Raw genomic sequence first — 19,879 nt, forward strand, 5'->3', positions numbered from 1 at the left:
TGAACTGTGACACTTGACAGAGCTTGAGCATAGGAGACCCAAAGCCCACCCCCATAGTGACACACTTCCTCCAACAAGACCTATACCAGTTCAACAAGGCTACACCTACTTCAATAAGACCACACCTACTCTAACAAGACCCCACCTCTTAATAGTGCCACTCTTTTCGGGGGGCTATTTTCTTTCAAACCATCACTAGGGCCTTAAGAAGTTTGCTATCCCATGTTATACTCTTGATGTTTGTACTTCTTCCCTCAGGAGATCTCTCTGGCCTGACTCTTTTTACATTTTTCTATGTATTATGGCCATATTTACTCTTTTTCTCTCTTCCTATAGGAGATCTCTCTGGCCTGACTCTTTTTACATTTATCTATGTATTATGGCCATATTTACTCTTTTTCTCATATTCAGGTGTCCCTGTTCAGTCACTACTTGACCTGGACCAGCAGGTCAGTCTTTGGTGACAAGATCCTGAGAGAGAGGAGCAGGAGATCAGAAGATAAAGAGAACAGAAGATAGGGAAGATAAAGTTTGGAATCAGGAGGTCTTTCTATCTACATCCTATGTCAAGTAAGCTTCTGATGAAGTACAGTGTCTTACATACTCTTTCCGGGGAAGAAATGAGACAGAGCTGGCAGAAACTACCATATGATGAGACTAAGTCAGAGGGGAGCCAGTCAAACAATGTTGCACAAAGGGAACAGGGTATCTCAAGAACATTACAGACTGAGCACACAACAGCCTTGGGACTGATAACTGCAGTCTCTTCAGGGCAAAAAGCCAAGTCCCTGGAACGGAAACTTTAACTCTTTTGTGGCCCCAGACTCAGGCCCAGACTGGTCTTGCCAAGTCCACTCCTGAGCAAGGACATAGAACTGGGTCCCTTTTGTCCTTTATCAGGACCTCCTTGAAAGCCTTAGATCAGCCCAGCTCTCAATGGGGCGGAGTTGAGATGGGTGGGGTCAGAGCCTCTGTGGTCAGTGACAATTGCAGGCTGTTATTTAGTCTGCTTTCTGTGCTCTCCTAAGACAGGTAGACTGCCACCGTGACACTCAACCAAGTTACAGAGTGAGTACACCTGCTGTTATGGGACCTGGTGGGTTTGAGGATGTGGGCAGATGGGACAGAGACATTAGGCATGCCTGTCCAAGCTACAGCTAAGGACTCATGAATGAGGCTCAATACAAAATCCTAAACTTACTTAAAACATTATGAGAAAATTTTTGGTGGTTTTTTTTTTTTTGAACTCCATTGCATGTTGGTCTGCAAGTCTGTCTTGAGCCATTGGCTGCTTCACCTGACCTTTCTAGAGCACTTCTCTGCAGCCTCATTGCCCGAGGCTCTTCCTTATCCCCTTGGAGGATAAGTGGGGACATCCTTTGATGGGCACTTCCATTATCTCTCTCATTTTGACCCCTGGCTTTTCCCTTTCTGAGAACATTTTCCTATTCTTCCGTTCAGAACTGCTGCCACGATGAAGCTCTTCACCATTCTGTGCCTACTGCTCTTCAACCTTGGGGTGGCTTACCGCCACCGCTCCCGCTCCCAGGAGGAGAAGGACAAGAAGTCCTCTGTGGGTGCTGGGTTAACTCCTGGAAGCAAGGACTTTGTCTTCAACCTCTACATGGCCTTGGCTTCTGAAGCCCCTGGTCAGAATGTCTTCTTTTCTCCCATGAGCGTGATCATGAGCCTAAGCATGCTCTCTCTGGGGACTGGCCCCCGCACTAAGACCCAGATCCTGAAGGGCCTGGGCCTCAGCCTCCAGCAAGAGGACAACTTCCACAAGTTCTACCAAGGGCTGATGAAGAGGTTCAGCCAGCTTACAAATGGTCACCAGCTGAGCCTGGGAAGTGCCCTTTTTACAGACCCAGCAGTACATATTCAGCACAGCTTCCTGAGTGCCATGAAGACGCTGTACATGGCAGATACTTTCTCTACCAATTTTAGGAACCTTGAAATGACTAAGAAGCAGATCAATGACTATGTGGCCAAGAAGACCGAAGGCAATATTGTAGACTTGATCAAGGATCTTGACAGCACCCATGTCATGGTGTTGATAAATTACATCTTTTTCAAAGGTAAGCCTTAGGCTCAAACTTGAACTTCCTCTCTTTTATGCTTTTATCGCAAGATAGCATCCCCCACCCCACCCCCGCCCCACAGAAGAACAACTCATCCAGGTGCCAGCTGGATGGAAGGGAAGAAGCCATAAGACAACCTCCTTACAAGACTGAGTGATTCACCAGGCAGCAGCTGGCCCTTATCATAGCCATTATGAAAAAACAACACTGATACCAAACCCACTAGAACCCAGAATATGGACCTGATCAGGGTTAAAAGGGCAGGGAACAGGGGTCAAGGTCTTCTGAAGGCAAGTCTTAGTTACTTTTCTATTGCCATGATGAGACACCATGACCAAGGCAACTTATCAAAGAAAGCACTTAAGTGGGGCTTGCTTACACTTTCAGGGTAATGTTTCAGGTGTTATGGTAGCAGGCAGGCAGACATAATGTTGGAGCCATAGCTGAAAGCTTACATGTCATCCACAAGCATGATGTAGAAAGAGAAAATGCGTGGGCCTGGTGTGGGCTTTTGAAACCTCAAAGCCCACCCTCAATGTCACACTTCCTCCAATAAGGCCACACCTCATAATCTTTCCCCCAACAATTCCATCAACAGAAAACCAAGCATTCAAACATATTAGCCTGTAGCGGCCATTCTCCTTCAAACCACCATGTCAAGAGTTTGGGAATACAGGACAGGCATCCAAAAGGTCCAGGCTGCCCCAGAGTCTGGAGGGGATTTGGCCTTTGAAGCCAATAGATGTGGCTGCTCCTGCTGCTGAGGTCGCTCTGTAGGGACACTCTTTGGGCGGTCTCCACTCTTCAGGCACAACCAAGGGTCTCTCATTTTTACCCACTGCTTTCCTTCCTACCCCATGTTCACCTTTTGCCAAGTGGGAGACGGCCTTCAGTGACCAAAACACCCACCAGAAAGATTTTCATGTGACCCCCAAGAAGACCATACAGGTGCCCATGATGAACCGTGAAGATGAGTACTACTATGTCCTGGACCAAAGTATTTCCTGCACGGTGGTGAGGATCCCTTACCAAGGCAACGCCAGTGCTCTGTTTATTCTCCCCAGCGAAGGCAAGATGCAGCAGGTGGAGAAGGGCCTGAATGGGAGAGCACTGATGAACTGGCTTACTACAGCCAGAAAGAGGTACTTTTTAAGTCATTCTGGGTCCACATCCCTCTCCCCAGGCCTGGGGAGACACATGATCCAGGACCACACAGGTGGTGGGAGGACTCCTCAGGTAGTGAGCTGTCTCCAAACCTAAAGACTTCCTGTGAAGTCCTCAGCCCAGGACCTGGCCCAGCTTGAGGGATAAGACCCGGAAAACTGGGATTCTAGGGTGACACAGAGTGGGCAGCCCAAGTCTAAGCACAAAGCAGGGAGAACTCCAGCAGAGGTGGAGGTTCCATAAAGTCTGTGTTGCCACAGAGAGAGGGTGCTGAGGACTTCTCAGCAAGCTCATGCTGTCTAAGAATGGCCTTTACTCTCTCCAGAAAGTTGAACCTTTACCTCCCCAAGTTCTCCATTGAGGGCACCTATCAACTGGAGAAAATCCTCCCCAAGCTGGGCATCAGGGACATCTTTACTACCCATGCTGACCTGTCTGGAATTACTGACTACCCCAATATCAAGCTGTCTGAGGTGAGTCTAGATGCTCCTGAGGTGAGTCCTAGATGCTTCTGAATGCTTTCAGAAATTACCATGCCACCCCACCCTATTCCATTCCATCCTATCCCACCCCACCCCACCCCATCTCACCCCATATCAGTCTATTTCATCCCATTCCAACTTAGTACACCCTGTTCTGACCTATTCTATATCACTTCACTCCAACTCATTGGATCTCAACCTATTCTATCCCATTCCAACAAATTACATTCCATCCTATCCCATCTCACCCATCTCATCCTAGCCTACTCCATTATATTTCATCATACCCAATTTCATCCTGTTCCATCCTATCCATCCCATCCCACCCCATCTCATCCCACACCACCCCATCCCATCCCACCCAACCCCATCCCACCTCATACCATACCATCGCAACCCACCCCACCCCACCCCATTCTATCCCTTCCCACCCCACCCCATCCCATCCCATCCCACCCCATTCAATCCCATTCCATCCCATTCCGTCCCATCCCATCCCATTCCCATCCCACCCTACCCCATCCCATCCCATTCCACCCCATCCAATCCCATTCCATCCCATCCTATCCCATTCCCAACCCACCCCATTCTATCTAATTAAATACTATGTTGTTCTATCCCATTCTATCACTTCTGATCCTGTTCATCCCATCCCACCATATTCCGTTCTGTTTCACCTTAGCTCATTCCTTTCTGTCCCATTATGATTCCTTTCCCCTAGACATTCAAAGACTTTCCTTTGTGTCTTGTTCTTCTTACAATGGAAACCCACATTTGCCACCTGGCCTTGGAGGAATCTGTGCCTGTCTGAGTGCTGTCTATGCTGTGTTATTCCCCCCCACCGTGTGTGTGTGTGTGTGTGTGTGTGTGTGTGTGTGTGTGTGTGTCCCTGACAAAGAGGTTTGCTCTATACACAGCACAGAAAACATTACAGAAATATTTAACAGAGTTTTATAAGGGATTACATCACTGACTCCAACTGAGCCAACTGACACAGACATCAGACAGTACTATAAACATCATTGTTTATAAACTGATATCCACAAGTGGATTTCATTTTAGATTACTTTCAACTTTTGTATCTTCTGTTTTCGCCAAATGACACACATGCATTGTTCTGGATCAGGAGCAAGGAAGAGTACACAATTTAAGATTGCATGAAGAATCCAAGACAAGTAAGGTTGATTATTGCATTGTTCTCTTAAAAGCAGGCCAAACAAACAGGCTGAGTACACAGTAGATAACAGTGTTAAATGACCTCTGGGTATATTATTAACTCTGGCTGTGAGGTCCAACAAAAGTTCCGGTTCCTTTGAAAGATAAGTAATATTTTTATCATCATGCATCACCACAGTCCCACTCTCTACCTGCAGATGCTGCACAAATCTGTGGTGAAGGTAGATGAGTCGGGAACCATAGCGTCTGCTGCCACAGGAGAGCTCTTTACATTCAGATCTGCTCGACCGGTGACCCTGAAGATAGAATTCAACAGACCCTTTCTGCTTGCCATTGAAGGGAACTCGAATCTCCTTTTCCTTGGCAGAGTGGTCCAGCCCAGAGGTGGGAGGGACTCTTTCTGAAACCCACAGGCTTACCCGGAGGGAGCCATGAGTATACTACAGCCCATCCATCTGTTGGTAACTAGTGATTTGTGTAGAGTAGATTGACTAACAAGGTGTTATAAATAATAAGATTACTATACTAATGGCTGCTTCCTTGATCGTGGTTGCAAGGTATGTGTTCTTGTCCTCATCTTTCACCAGTGATTGGCACTAAAGAGGCCAGTTGGTTTCTCCAAGGTCCCACCTCCATATTTGTTTCATAGTCACGCCTAGACCCCAGGCCATTTTTGCTCAGTCTATCACTACAGAGCCTTATAGGAGACTGGTCACTATAGGGAGAGGTCACCAGGAAGCACATTTTTGGGCCTTGTCTCCCACCTATCAGCCCCAACTACCGTGGTTTGGACTGAAGTTCTGGAATGGCGCTAATAGCTATGTAACATGGGAATGACAATGCCTCTCTCTGGACCTTTGTTTCTCTGTGTATTCGATGAAGGATTAGAGCAAGAAGTTCATCCATTGATAGTGAAATATTGCACAGGGTTGGCTGCTCCATGCCAGTCATGGTTGATAGAAGAACTCGGTTTAGTAGCACGCTTGAGCATCAGGGTAGAAGTGTCTCACCATGAACAAAGGTATCAACTAGCGAACCTGACTGGGGTGGGATGATAGACGCCTGTTGCAAACAGTGAAACATGGATGGTAGACTGACTTGCTGATTTTCACCTTGGCAATAGCAATAAAGCATTATGCAAAGACTGGGTCTCATTGTCCTTATGGAGACAGCCCTGGGGATAGCGACACTCCCTAGGTTCCAAAGATGGTACTAGGCACTTCTCCCATCACAGTAGCTTTTGAGGAAAGATGGCACCATCATTCCCTTTTGACCGACAGAGAAAGGAAGGCTTGCTGAGATCTAGGTGGCTTACCCAGTCACATAGCTTACACATGATAGAGCCAAGATGAATGGTACATGGGTTATTTTCCCATCACTGCAACAAACACCTAGCAAGAAGCAACTGAAGAGTTCCTTTTGGCTTATGGGTTGTGGAAAGTGTTCATCATGGCAAGGAAGGCATAGAGGCAGGGGAAGCTCTCAGCTGTGGCAGCGGAAGTGTGAGGCTGCTTGCTCACATCAGAATGTGCCAGGAAGCAGATGTGAGACAGAAAGGAAGGCTGGGCTATAAACCCCAAGACCCATCCCTCAGCTATCCACTTTTTTCATCTATGCCGCGTTTCCCAAAGTTTCCCACAACTCCCAAAACAGCCTTGCCAGCCAGGGTCCAAGTGTTCAGAGACCTGTAGGGAACATTTTACGTCTAAACCATAACAGATGGGGAGTATGACCCCACAGCTACCCTCAACCTTAGGTTCAGCTGAGGACATAGAATGAAGGCAGAGTACAGGTGTGTCTCAGTCTCCGCACCCTGGATTGACTCAGGTGAGTGCCCTCCTGTCCTCTGTCAAAGAGGGAATTTGGCACATCAAAGAGCAGATGAGTGAATGGGTGAGCAACTCCTCCACCAAACCTTAAACTGACCCCTGGTGAGCTGCCCTGAGAGCAGAGTACTTTGCCCACCCCAACGTGCATATCACTACCATGTTTCCCATAAGGCTGTGCTCAGGGCTCTGATCCCTGGATCATATTGAAGAGGGGTGTCCACTGAAAATAACAAGGTGTGTGTTAGCCAGGGTTCCCTAAGAGAACAGAACTAATTGTGTGTGTGTGTGTGTGTGTGTGTGTGTGTGTGTATGTTTGTGTGTGTGTGTTCTATTAGAGGTTTACAGGATGCAGTTCTGGTAGTTCAATAATGACTGTCTCACACTGGAGAGGCTGGGAATCTGGCAGTCCAGCAGTTCCATTCTCCCACGGGAGACCTGGAGGACTCCTGTAGAGTGGCTGGTCATCAGTCTATCTTGGAAACTTCAAGAATCTGGTTCTGATATGGGTGAAGAAATGGCCTAGTTACAGGACATCCACATGCCAATGGGAGTGAGGGAAAGCAGGCAAAAAGCAAAGTTTCCTTCTTCCATGTCCTCTTATCTGGACTGCCAACTAGAAGGTGTGGTCTAGATTTAGGTCTTCTTGCTTCAGACAATCTCTCCCAGTCATCCCAGGTGTGCCCAGCATGTTGGGTTTTAGTTGATTCCAGATGCAGCCAAGTTGACAACCAAGGTTAGCTATCACACAAGGCCAGCACTTAAAAAAAAAAGATTGATTTCCCTTTTATTTGTCTGAGTGAGTGTGTGTGTGTGTGTGTGTGTGTGTGTGTGTGTGTGTGTGTGTGTGTGTGCCCATGCATGCACAAGTGTGTGTACATGTGCGCAGGTGCCTGCAGAGGTCAGAAATGGTATTAGATCCCTGGGAGTTGGAATTCAGAAAGGTGTGAGTCTCCTGTTGTGGTTGCTAGGCATGAACCCTTAAGTTCTGACTGCCTGCTAGCATACTAAGAACTTCTCTGTGCTGGGCACTTTCCATTTGCGATCACATTCATTCCTCACTACCCAGCAAGGTCTGTCACTGTCTCTGTTTCATACTAAGAAATGGCTGGTGACAGTGGAGGCCCAGACTCTGACGTCTGGCACATACGTGCTGGCTTGCAGGGCATGTGGCTATGTCCACATCCAGACATCCTGCCAATGATTATGCTGAATGAGTGGCTGTCCACAATCAGGGGTCATCCCACCCCCTCATGCCTGTCCCTTGCATAATGTCTAGTAATTCTCGGCAAATTGTGTCTCTCCCTGTTTGTCCAGGCTGATGGAGATCAGAGAGGAGTCCTGTCTAAGGGTCATGTATGAGACCAAGGTCCAGTGCTTCCAAAAGTTTACCCAACAAGCAGACACAAAGCAAACACTGTGTGTGGGCCTAGTGGCGGGGGAGCCATGCATGGGATTCAATTGTATACCACACATTAGTGTTGTCTTAGAGCTTACTAGAAGTTGTTGGACTCAGCTGCCGCATGATTCTTGGATGTACAGAACAGCAGTTCAGAGAGATGAACTAAAGGTTTTGCCAAAGAACAACATGGAGATGGCCTTGAAGAAGGAGTGGAGTTTTGGCAGACAGAAAATTTGGAGCAGGTGGGCAACTTGCAGACAGAGGAACAGCTGGAGGTGAGCATGAAACAGACAGGCTGTGGTGAAAAGGAAAGCACAGAGACTGGCCAGGACCCATGTGGGGAGCATGAAGGAAAACATGGGAAAGGAAGGGGCTGTCCTGGCTGTTCAGGGACAAGAGACTTGGACACATGACCAGGATTTTTCCTAATGTCTCTCATAACTGGCACCATAGTGTGACAGCCATTAACACCATACCCTGAATGTCCCTGGACCTCTTCCTGTCCTTCATTCTCAGTTTGCACATCACCTGAGACCTGCACTTGGACCTCTAGGGGGCACTCACACTTCCTTCTCTAAGGCTCGACCAGTGTGTCACCCATGGGAGAAGGGCTGCTGTGTAGGGTTTCTGCACACACAGCAGCTGCTCCCCAAGACACTCACTCATTCTTAGCCTCCTGGGACAGCCATTGTACTTAGAAGTGCACCCAGAGACACCTGCACACATATGTATACTCTCCCACCCACACACCTGCATACACACAAATCTATATAAATAAATAAAATTATAAATCCATCTTCCTGGCTCAAGCCTAGGAATCAGGATGTTGAGGACAAGGCCCTATATTTCTATAGAAATAAATTATTTTAGTTCTGGAAACCAAATGATTTTAAATTCCATAATTGTTACAGTTCAACCAAAATGGAGGAACTTTAGAATGGTGTGGCCCCAGCTAACGAAGGTTCAGAGTCAGATAGTTTGGGAATGGAGATTGGGAACCAGCTGGAGGGATGATGAGGGGTGCTGTAAACATATAACCAGCATGAAGGGTCACTATGGAAAGATGCGCAGACGGCCCCTCTATCAAAACCTCAGAGCAAAACTCTAGTCACAAAGGCCTCTGAAGCACACAGGAGTTGCAAGACCCAGTCAGTAAATGGGCAGTAATGGTCATCACCAAAATGGCAGCAGACACAGGCATCACCCCTAAAGTCAGAGCCCTATGGTGACCTGGAAGGGAAACATGTCTGATTAACAACCCATCCCACCAGCTCCAGCAGGTGATCCTCCCGCGGGATGCCACAGAGCAGGGGTACAGCCTCCGGGCTGGAGTCAGGTGACCTCAAAATTGACTCTTCTGCTCTAAGGTTACTGTGTCCTCACAGCCAGATTGGGTATGGGTCACCAGGGACCAAAGCTGTGTTGGTGAAGAGGATGGACACCAACCAGCTGGTCTGGTTCAGACCTGGCTTGGCTCAGCATTAACTGGCATGTGGCCCTGGGATCGTACAGAGAAGACAGTCATCAATGGGGTCTACCTCAGAAGCTGCTGTTGAGGATGCAGCAAGGTTTTAGGCAGGAAGAACAGAGGAACCATGGTAGCCAATGTGGCCTGAAAGAAGAGCCGAGAAGAAGTTACTACCTAGGGAGGAATCCAGTGTAACAGTGCTGTAGTGTGAGCCTGCATGTTGTCTTGTGGCATGTCTGTCCTTACTCTTTCCCTTGGTCCTAAGGACTAAGAGGGAGACTGGTCTTCTCACTCATCTGCTGATGCAGAATAAATTCTCCCCAAATGCACAGCTTGAAACAATAAACATGGAATATCTCACAGTGCCAGGCACCCATGAGGAGCCAGGTTGAGTAGTTCTTCCTCAGGGCCTCTCATGAGTCACACTGCTGTGTGTGTGACCAAAGGCTTGACACATGCTAGAGGTTCCACGTCCAAGTTCACTCTCATGACCATTTTCTTTTCCTGAATGCTGGGGACTGAACCCAGGGTCTTGCGCTTGCCCAGCAAGCACCCTACCACTGAGTCCCTCGAGGCTTTTGACAGGAAATCTCTCTGGGCCTACTCAGAGGGCTGAGCTGAGCCCCCCACCAACACTACCAGGCTGGCCTGCCAGGAACTTCTAAGGGGAAGAGACAGAGAGGAAGGGAGAGAAGGAAAAAGAGAAGATGAGAAGGAGGGAGAGAGGAGAGGAGAGGAGATGAGGGGAAGAGAAGGGAAGCTAGGTGGGGCTTGGGAAAGAACTGCCAGAGCTGAGGCTGTGCACACATGTAATCCCAGCACTAGAGAGGCTGAGACAGGGAGACCAAGGGTGCGAGGACAGCCTGGGTATGTCAGTTGTTTTCCTTGTTGCTGGGTCCCAATACCTGATGGAAGTGAATTGAAAGTAGAAGGTTTATTTTGGCTCTTGGTTACCTGGCAGGACAGGAACGGTTTGATCTGTGGTGGCAGGGCCAGATCAGTTTGTCCTATCTGAAAGATCCAGAAACAGAGATTTTGGTCAGAACTCAGCCAGTTAAATCCCCTTACCTCACAGCTTTAGTCAAAAGTTAGCCACAGTACTACCAAAGCAGCTTCACCAATGGGACAAGAATTCCAACCCCTGAACCTTGGGGGATCATTTCACATTCAAACCATAACCCTTTATTACATAGCAAGATTCTCTTTCCTAAGGCAAAACTGAACAAAAACCAGTGGGTAGGAGGGAAAGGTGCATCTGTCTTTTCATAACTCAAAGCTGTGTCTCCCTCCCTGTTTGCTGCCCCCATTCTATCCATAAGATGAAAGTGAAAACTGATGCTCTCACTGAGAAAGTCACCACTGCAGTGAAGAGTCTACTTGGTTCATTGATGAAAACCTCAAGACTGTGCAGACTAGAACATTGCCTTATAGAACTAAATTATCTTGGGCAATGACTTAGTCCCCCTAAATACCCATTCATCACAGAATGTACTAAGTGAATGGACCATTAGGTTTCATGTGTTAGGATTCTCTAGAGGAACTAAAGTTACAGGATGAATCTATATATAGAGAAAGGGGATTCATAAGAATAGCTTACAGGCTGTGTGGTCCAGGTACTCCAAAATGGCTGTCTACCAATGGAAGGTCCAAGAATCTTGTAATTGTTCAGTCCTTGAGGCTGAATGTCTCAGCTGGTTCCAGTATATGGCAGAACCTAAAGAATTATACTCTAATCCCAGTGAAGGAATGGATTTGTCAGCAAGAACAAGAACTCCTTGTTCTTTATATAGGTTGCCAGCAGAATCTGTGTCCCAGATTAAAGGTAGATTTTTCCACCCTAAAAGATCTGGATTTAAAGTGGATTTTCCCACTTCAAATTATTGAATTAAGAAAAAACACCTCACAGATTACCCAGTTGCTTCATTTTTAGTTAATTCTAGAAGTAGTCAAATTGACAATCAAAAATAGCCATCCCAAGTCCATCCCTTGCCAACTTGACACACAATCACATCTCCTTAAGACATGCTTAATTTCTAAATGAAAACATCACCAGATCATATCCTTAACATGGAATAACTATATTATGTACAATTATAAACCCATTACATATATAACCAGGTCACAATTATGCCTAACATGATATAACTATCCCTTATGTAACCACAAACACAGTATTAATTATAGAATAGATGGCAATGGAGCTTGAAGGACATTCTTTTAGTATCTTAAACTTAAATATGTTAGGCACTGATATTCTCTTAATTGATGTTACATTACATGGTAAGGAAATTGAAGAAAGAAAACACAAAAATCTGTACAAACACATTCTTAACTAAAAAAAAATGATAGAAACACTCATGTCAATTATAATCCTCATTTCTGCAACTGGTCACCTGGCCTTATTTGATATTTGTAACTACCTTCCTCTATTACCCATTCTGTATTCCCTCCACTCTCAGCAGGTCTCAGTTCTTTTCCTGGACCCACACCTTCATTCCTGAAGAGTCTGTGCCCTTGGTTATCCTTCTTGGATTAGGCTGTTGTAGTTTTCCATTGACTAATCACAGGACATAGCAGCACCAAGGATGCCCTGAAGAATCTCCTGCACACCAGACATAATCTTCCTTACCACCATTGTGGAGAAGCAATGCAATTTCCCCTTGGAAATCTGGATCAATCATCCCTCCTAACACTGTCATTCCTTTCATTGCCTGTTTACTTAGGAGCATTAGAGGGCCTAAGTGGCCAGGGAGAACAGTTCAATGGAATGTTTGTTGTGTCTTCTGGCAGAAGTTTTCCCTGCTCTGGAAACAAAACTTCTAGTTCAGCAGAGCTTAAGGTCACAGGAACAGGAAGCAAAACTTTCCTAGTGGGTTGCTATGGGTAATATTGAAAGGGCCTGTTCCGTTTTTTACACCTCAATACTGAGACCTGTGTATCCTTGCTATGGGAGAAACTATACAATACATTGGATGCTGATTCAAAGCATATATTCCTTCTGAGGAATCCTACCCCAGCCCTCCAAGCTGCTGCTACCCAATTGGCACTGTAACTGTGTCTCCAAAAGGCCATTCCTTAATTCTATCAGGCTATCTGCTTCAGGATGGGAGGAAATGTGGTAATAGCAGTGAATTCCGCGATCATGGGCCCACTATTGTACTTTGATGGCTGTGAAGTGAGTGCCTTAATCAGAAGCGATACTGTGTGGAATACCATGACTATGGATAAAGCATTCTGTATATTCACAGGTGATGGTTTTGGCAGAAGCATATCATGCAGAAAGATACATACATCAGAATAAATATCTACTACTCAAGTAAGAACAAAGAATTGTTCTTTCAGTGGAGGAAGTTGTCTGATGTAGTCAACCTGCCTCCAGAGTGCTGATTTGTCACTCGAGGAAATGGTGTCATGTCTGGGGCTCAGTGTTGGTCTCTGCTGCTGGCAGATCTGGCACTTGGCAGCAGATGTAGACAGACCAGTCTCGATGAGCCCATGAATACCTCCGTCTCTGCCACCACAACCACTTTGTTCATGAATCCCCTGGGAAATGACAGGGATGGCTGGGGAAAGAAGCCAACTGTCAACAGAATGGGTCATCCCGTCTACTTGATTATTGAACTCCTCAGCTGAAATCAGCTTTTGATGAGTTTTTATCTGGGACATAAGTATCTTCACATACTTCACCCCTTTGGAGAGATCTATCAACATAATTTCTTCCCCAGATGTCTTTCTCACCAATTTTCCAATTATGCCCCTTCAAGACCCTGATCATTCAGCCAATCTCTTGGTAACAGCCCATGAACCAGTGAACAATCTTATGTCAGAGGTGATGAGGGAAGAGAGGGTGAGGTAGAGCATGGATAACAAGGTGGAGCAAGTGAGAGAATGCTGATGGACAAGATTAGAGTGTCACTTATCTAGGGTTAGGTTAAGTAGGTGTCCATGGAGGGGCCACATCATCTATATCAAAGTTGAAAAAAGAGAAATCCAAGGACTCAGGGTTCTGATCAGTGTTAGGAGGAGGTTTGGCATTTGCCAGAAAAATCTGGCAAGTAGGCAAAAGGCACAGAGGGAGGGACAAGAGTTGAGGTTAAAGAAAGTCTGAACATAGGGGGCTCAGACAACTTGCCCATTGCATTGGCAGAATTTGTTGAGATCAGTGAGAGTCTGATCTCCATCAAATATGTCATTTACTGAACACTGAGAATGTTTGTCAAGCTTATATTGCAGTAAAGCTGTATTACAGTAAAAAATAAGGTGGTGGGGCTTAATGAGATCTTTAAGTCTGAGATGGAAAGAGACTTAGACAGGCAAGCTGAGTTGAAGAGTCCAGTTTGGAATGGGAAGAGCCCATGATTGGCAAGTGAGTGAATGAGTGACAGAGAGCAAGGGAGATGAAAGAAAACCTTGGAAAGATGGCAATAGAGATCTTTAGAGTGAGGAGGAAGTGGAGAGACTTAGAGAAGAGGGCAGAGGAATCCCACCAGGAGGAGGATTCCAATAGCACAGGAACAGAGGCACAGGGAGGGATGCAGTGAGTGATGTAGGGACAGAGTCTCAGTCTGAGGGTGTCCCCAAAGAGAAAGAGACTCCTCAGAAAGATGCTCTGCATCACAGTGGACAGATGTCCTTTTCCAGAGGATGGGGTGCCCAGGGGTATATAGGGGAGCTGCCTGATACACCAGCAGGACATTTGTTGAACAGGTTCAGGTAGTAGAAACAGAGAAACATCAGACTGAAGTGATGCAATCAAAGACACACACACACACACACACACACACACACACACACACACACAGATGAGGCAGCTCCGAAATGACTCTTAAACAAGTAATAGTAGACAGACAAGTGGGCAGAGAGAGTGGATATATTAGATAAGGTTTCTATTGCTGTGATGGAACATCATGACCAAAAACCAAGTTGGGGAGGAAAGGGTTGATTTGGCTTACACTTTCATATCACTGTTCATCATTGAAGAAAGTCAGGACAGGAACTCAAACAGGGCAGGGACCTGGAGGCAGGAGCTGATGCAGAGGCCATGGAGGGGAGCTGCTTACCGGCTTGCTCCCCATGACTTGCTCAGCCTGCTTTCTTACAGAACCCAGAACAACCAGCGTGGGGATGGAACCACTGACAATGGGCTGGGGCCTCCCCATTGATCACCAATTAAGAAATGCTCTACAGGCTGTGCCTCAGGCCCCAACTCTTGGAGGTATTTTCTCGATTGAGATTCCCTCCTCTCAGAGGACGACAGTTTGTGTCAAGTTAGCAGAAATACAGCCTGCACAGTAGAAGAGAGAAATGGCTGCAAAAGCAGGCTCTAAAATTTGGAGTAGAAAATGATGGGGGATGAAGAGCCAGCAGAAGCAAGTGATCCTCACTGAGGGGTAATGAAAAGCAACACTTCAGTTCAGTTAGGGTGAATAGAGCCCTTTGAAAGGTGCCCAGTGTTTTCTACCTGGTTTCAGCACCAAATGTAAGCCAGGAAGCAGTAAAGATCATCAAACTAGACAACTTGGGAGTAGAAAAATTTTTTTTTTTTTTTTTTTGGTTTTTTCTTTTTTGTTTTGAGCTAGTAAGTCTGATCACATTGTGTGAGTCTGGATTAAGCTTGCAAGGAGAAAGAAAATTTACTGGGATCACATTATCAAGTCTTGGAGCTGATTCAGCCTGTCTGGATTGAAGGGCAACTAGATGCCCTTGCTGAGGTAGCAGATGTTTATGGGAAGGTTAGGATGGCTCCTGCTAAGCATGAATTTGCCATAGATGATCGGCTTCTCTGGCACACAGAGATCTACATTTAGGCTTCTGTTTACTCAGCCAAACCCTTCTTGTTAAGATCAGTGCTTCCATTTTGGGGAAAGTAGCTTTGAACCTAACACCTGTGTGCTGAGTCTCTAACACCACTGTTGACTCAAAAACCACAGCTTTCATCCTAAAGAGACTAAGAAATACTTTATTCTGGAGCGTTTTGAGTGACAATGAGCTGAGAACCCAGACTTACATTAGTCAAATTCTGTGTTCCAGTGGGATGCAGTTTCATGAAAACTTGATAGCTTAACAAAACAAAGAAAGTCACAAATCAAGGCAAGTTTAAATTGCCGGGGTGGGAACATTAGAGGCAGGTATATCAGGATAAGGAAGCTTCTCTACAGCCTCAAGATGTTATTTGCTGGCATTCTTAGCTTTTGAATTGAAGCTGGTTGTCTGCTAAGTTCATAGACTCTATTGTCACAAGGTTTAGTTCTGACACAGAGGGAGGAAACAGGCTGTTCCAGAGAGCAGCACTTAGCCCATGAGAAGGTCATTAGCCTCTGACCTGCAGTGTTCCCATCTCTCTACAGTACTGAAATTCAGATCAGCCAGCCAGGCTCTGCAGACACAGATTCCTTTAGGAGTTTTCCTTCACTGCCAGGCAAGGCAGCTTCCCTCCAGAAGTCTGATAGCCAAAGAGGGGAGAGTGAGTCTCTATTTAGAATAGGCTCATTGCTGCCTGATAGATGGTTACAAACATGCAACGGGGTTTGTCTATTTGCCTCCAACTACTCTCCAGTTCCACACTGAACTTTGAACCATTGGAGAAACAGAAGCTGCAACCTTGAAATCTAGTGCAGTCAACTTATTGATTGGACCACAGTGAGAGGTGTTTCTGCTAAATAGAATTTCTAAATTCATGTTACCAGAAATCATCCTGTCTGCCCACTTCTAGTCTGATTACAGAGCACACCTTGTACGTGCCAGCATTTCCTAAGAGGTGGGAGATGGTGCTGGTGTGGATAAATAGGCATCAGTGTGCAGTGGGAGAGCACCACCCCAGGAGAACAGCAACCCCAAACATTAGGACTCACCTAACACAGATGGTGGCAGCTGGCTTCAGCTCTCCAGGTAAAGCTCAGGATTCCTTCTCTCTGGGGACAGTGGAAGGAGCCTTTCCAGGACTGTGGTAAATTGGCAATTACCTGGGTTCTTGTTTTGGGAGTTGGTGAGGAATTGTTCCTGTAGTACTGGGTTGGAGTCAGAGTACATGTCTGGGGTGCAAATGAACCTTATTTCCAGTCAGGGTCTTCATATCTGTGGCAGATGTGGGTGCCTTGGGCTATGCTCCTGGAGAGTAAATGGAGCCTGCTCCTTCTGACCCTGCACAAGGAGGAAGCATCGAGACATTGTCTAGTTTGGGTGCTGCTGTCATAGCTAAGGGGAGACAGGACAGTTATTGCAGAGTCCCTCTGGGGCAGCAGACTTGGAGTCAGGGACCCCAGTTCCCCAACGGATCCCATGGCTCCACCCTCTCATAGCCAGGAATAGAAGACAACCACTGAGCCACTCAGCCAAATTTCCCCTGTACAAACAGACTAGCCAGTTTTCTGTGGAAATAATTTTGCAGTAGAATATAGTTGAATGCTTTACAAAGAAATAGATGTGTCAGTCTGACAGTAAACACAGGGTAAAGGCAAGCTGAAATCCATGACACACTGCAGGCATGTCACAGGCCTGGGGACATGTGGATCAGCTTCAATACCTCCCTCCCCTGCTCCCTCCATTCTCCTCCTCCACTCTTCTAGTCTTCTCTCCCTCTGTCTTCCCCTTGACTCCCTCATCTGATCGCCTCCCTCCTCCTGTCCTCCTGCCCTCACTTCCCTCCACTTTCTCACTCCTCATCCTTCCCCACCTGGTCTTCTCTCCTCTCTATCATTTTCTCCATCATCCCTTCCCTCTAGCATCTATATTCACTTCTAAACTCACCTATTCAGTGGACAAAGGCTAAAGTTTGGCTTCCATGTTTACCACGACCACAAGCTTTCAAATGTGGTCTCTAGCATGCTTGTGATCCCACTGCAGGGGTGTATGGAGGAGATGGTTCTCTGAACATTGCCCATAAACACCCACACATTCCCATAATAAGCCAGACACATTCACTAATAACACAACATAGGCCACTCACCGGGCTGCCCTGAGAGGGCCACCCATTTGCTTTCTGCCACCACACAGCCATCCTGACAACCAAAATGAAATCTGATCCTGGCATGAGAGACTGGGACACCATTCAGTTTTCTTCCTGTTAGGAAGCCTTCCATGCCTGAGATAGAAAAACCCTGTGTATCCTGGCAGAGCTGAAAGAATCTTCCTCTTTCAATTAGCCCATCTCATGTCCAGAAACAGGAACCAGATGCACCCCAGGGCAGTGAGATGTCATGAACTTTTCATCTGGAGTTGGAATGGCCCATTTGATGCTGATCTAATTCAAGGTTCCTTCACTGAGTCTTGACTAGAATTTGGTGATGGCAGATGGGGCACAGGTGCAAATTAAGAGTATTCCCTGATTTTTAAAGAGTCCTTATGCCAAGATAGAAAGGAAAGAAGAAATTAAGATTTTAGAAGGCTTTTGCCCATCCCCAGATCTGTCTCTTTCTTACTTTGTGATCCTGGAATATCTCTTCACCTCTATGGATCCTGGTTCTCTATTAGGAAAACTGGCTACTACAGCATCACTTCCTCCAGGGAAAACAGGTTGCATGAGGTCTGGTAGTGTCATCTGAGGGGCCAGAGCACTTCCTGTGTATCATCACAGAGGCAGAAAGAGGCAGCAGAACAAGGACTCAATAGAGGCAAGGTTGAAGGACAAGGAGAATCTCAGGACAACACCTGACCCTCCCAGACTCAAAAGATTTTCTTTTCAGACAGGAGAGCAGAGAAGATGGCCCTCTTTGTAGCTCTGGGGCTGTTGATGGCTGGGTTCTGCCCTGCTGTTCTCTGTGAACCAGATGGCACATTGGGAAGAAACACTGAAGTTCAGGAAGACCAAAACAACGGGACACGAGTGGACAGTCTGACACTGGCCTCCATCAACACTGACTTTGCCTTCAGCCTCTACAAGGAGTTGGCTTTGAAGAATCCAGATAAAAACATTGTCTTCTCCCCACTCAGCATCTCAGCTGCCTTGGCTGTCTTGTCCCTGGGAGCAAGCAGCAACACCCTGGAAGAGATTCTAGTAGGTCTCAAGTTCAATCTGACAGAGACGCCTGAGGCAGACATCCACAGGGGCTTTGGGCACCTCCTCCACATGCTCAGTCAGCCAGGGGACCAGGTGAATATCAGCACAGGCAGCATGATATTTGTTGAAAAGCGCCTACAGATCCTGGCAGAGTTCAAGGAGAAGGCAAGGGCACTGTACCAGGCTGAGGCCTCTGTGACTGACTTCCAGCAGCCTCATGAGGCCAAAAAGCTCATCAATGACTATGTGAGGAAACAGACCCAGGGGAAGATCAAGGAATTGATCTCAGACCTGGATGAGGAAACATTAATGGTGCTGGTGAATTACATCTACTTTAAAGGTGAGGATGGTCGCTGTTTCAGGAGTGGATGCAGAGGGTGCATACACTGACCCCTGGAAAGGAGGTGCTCATGGCCTTGGAGACATGGGTGCCTAACCTCTTATTACTAGCAGGCCTTACTTCTCCCTTGGGATTTTTTGGATATACTTGAGGTTCCTAGGATATGCTCCATGGAATCTCTTAGCTCTCATTCTAAAGGCTGAATTTTCTGTGACTTAAACTTACTGACTGGCAGAATGCATAGCTCACACATCAAGTCCTGAGTGTGTAGAAGCCCTGGATTCTCCCTTTAGAGACTGTGTCTAGGTAGGTATTCTATTGCTGTGAAGAGACACTCTGACCACCACAACTCTTATGAAGGAAAACATTGAATTGGGGTGGCTCACTTGCAGTTCAGAGTTTCAGTTCCTTATCAACATGGTGGGACATGGCAGTTTGCAGGTGACATGGCTCTATAGTAGTTTCTGAGAATCCTACATCTGGTAGGCAATGGGAAGTGGTCTGCGACTCTGGGCAGTATCTTGAGCATTTACAAGACCTCATAGCCTGCCTCCACAATGACACACTCCCTCCAACAAGACCACACCTACTCTAACAAAGCCACACCACCTAATAATGACACTCCCTATGAGCTTATGGGGGCCAATTACATTCAAACTACCACAAAGGAGTCCCTTATCCAGCCCACTCCAACATTTCTAGTATTCTTCTATAGAATCCATCTGCTAGAGAACCTCCATCTCCAGGAGGCCCCAGCTGGTCATGGACTTTTTGACCTAAGGAGCCTGGCTACCCAATCTAAAGGGGAAAGTAGCAGGTGCCATAGCTAAGTGAAGAGCCCTTCATGCATTCCTATGCAGGACCTCTCCCCTGATCCTTTCTGCATCAAGCTGGACCTGGGCATGGAAAATCAGGGACTGGGGCAAAGCCATTAGTGAGAAGAAA

The 19,879-nt window shown here is 46.6% G+C and overlaps 2 protein-coding genes across 3 annotated transcripts; both read left to right on the forward strand.

The window, feature by feature from the left end:
- The first annotated feature begins 938 nt into the window (after nucleotides 1-938).
- Serpina5 (serpin family A member 5) lies at nucleotides 939-6,047 on the forward strand. The gene is made up of 5 exons (XM_037201987.1): nucleotides 939-1,068; nucleotides 1,462-2,078; nucleotides 2,953-3,223; nucleotides 3,571-3,718; nucleotides 5,101-6,047. The coding sequence occupies exons 2-5, from the start codon at nucleotides 1,475-1,477 to the stop codon at nucleotides 5,305-5,307; spliced, it is 1,230 nt and encodes a 409-aa protein (XP_037057882.1). The 5' UTR covers nucleotides 939-1,068; nucleotides 1,462-1,474; the 3' UTR covers nucleotides 5,308-6,047.
- Nucleotides 6,048-16,318: 10,271 nt separating this feature from the next.
- Nucleotides 16,319-18,999, forward strand: LOC114706078 (serine protease inhibitor A3N). Of its 2 annotated transcripts, none has more exons than XM_028888311.2 (2): nucleotides 16,319-16,487; nucleotides 18,281-18,999. In XM_028888311.2, the coding sequence occupies exons 1-2, from the start codon at nucleotides 16,364-16,366 to the stop codon at nucleotides 18,982-18,984; spliced, it is 828 nt and encodes a 275-aa protein (XP_028744144.2). In that variant the 5' UTR covers nucleotides 16,319-16,363; the 3' UTR covers nucleotides 18,985-18,999. The 2 variants fall into 2 exon arrangements, with proteins under 2 accessions (XP_028744144.2, XP_037057881.1); XM_037201986.1 differs by lacking the exon at nucleotides 16,319-16,487 and adding an exon at nucleotides 16,525-16,545.
- Nucleotides 19,000-19,879: the final 880 nt, after the last annotated feature.

The sequence above is a fragment of the Peromyscus leucopus genome, unplaced genomic scaffold (genome assembly GCF_004664715.2).
Source record: "Peromyscus leucopus breed LL Stock unplaced genomic scaffold, UCI_PerLeu_2.1 scaffold_704, whole genome shotgun sequence".
In the NCBI taxonomy this organism is placed as follows: Eukaryota; Metazoa; Chordata; class Mammalia; order Rodentia; family Cricetidae; genus Peromyscus; species Peromyscus leucopus.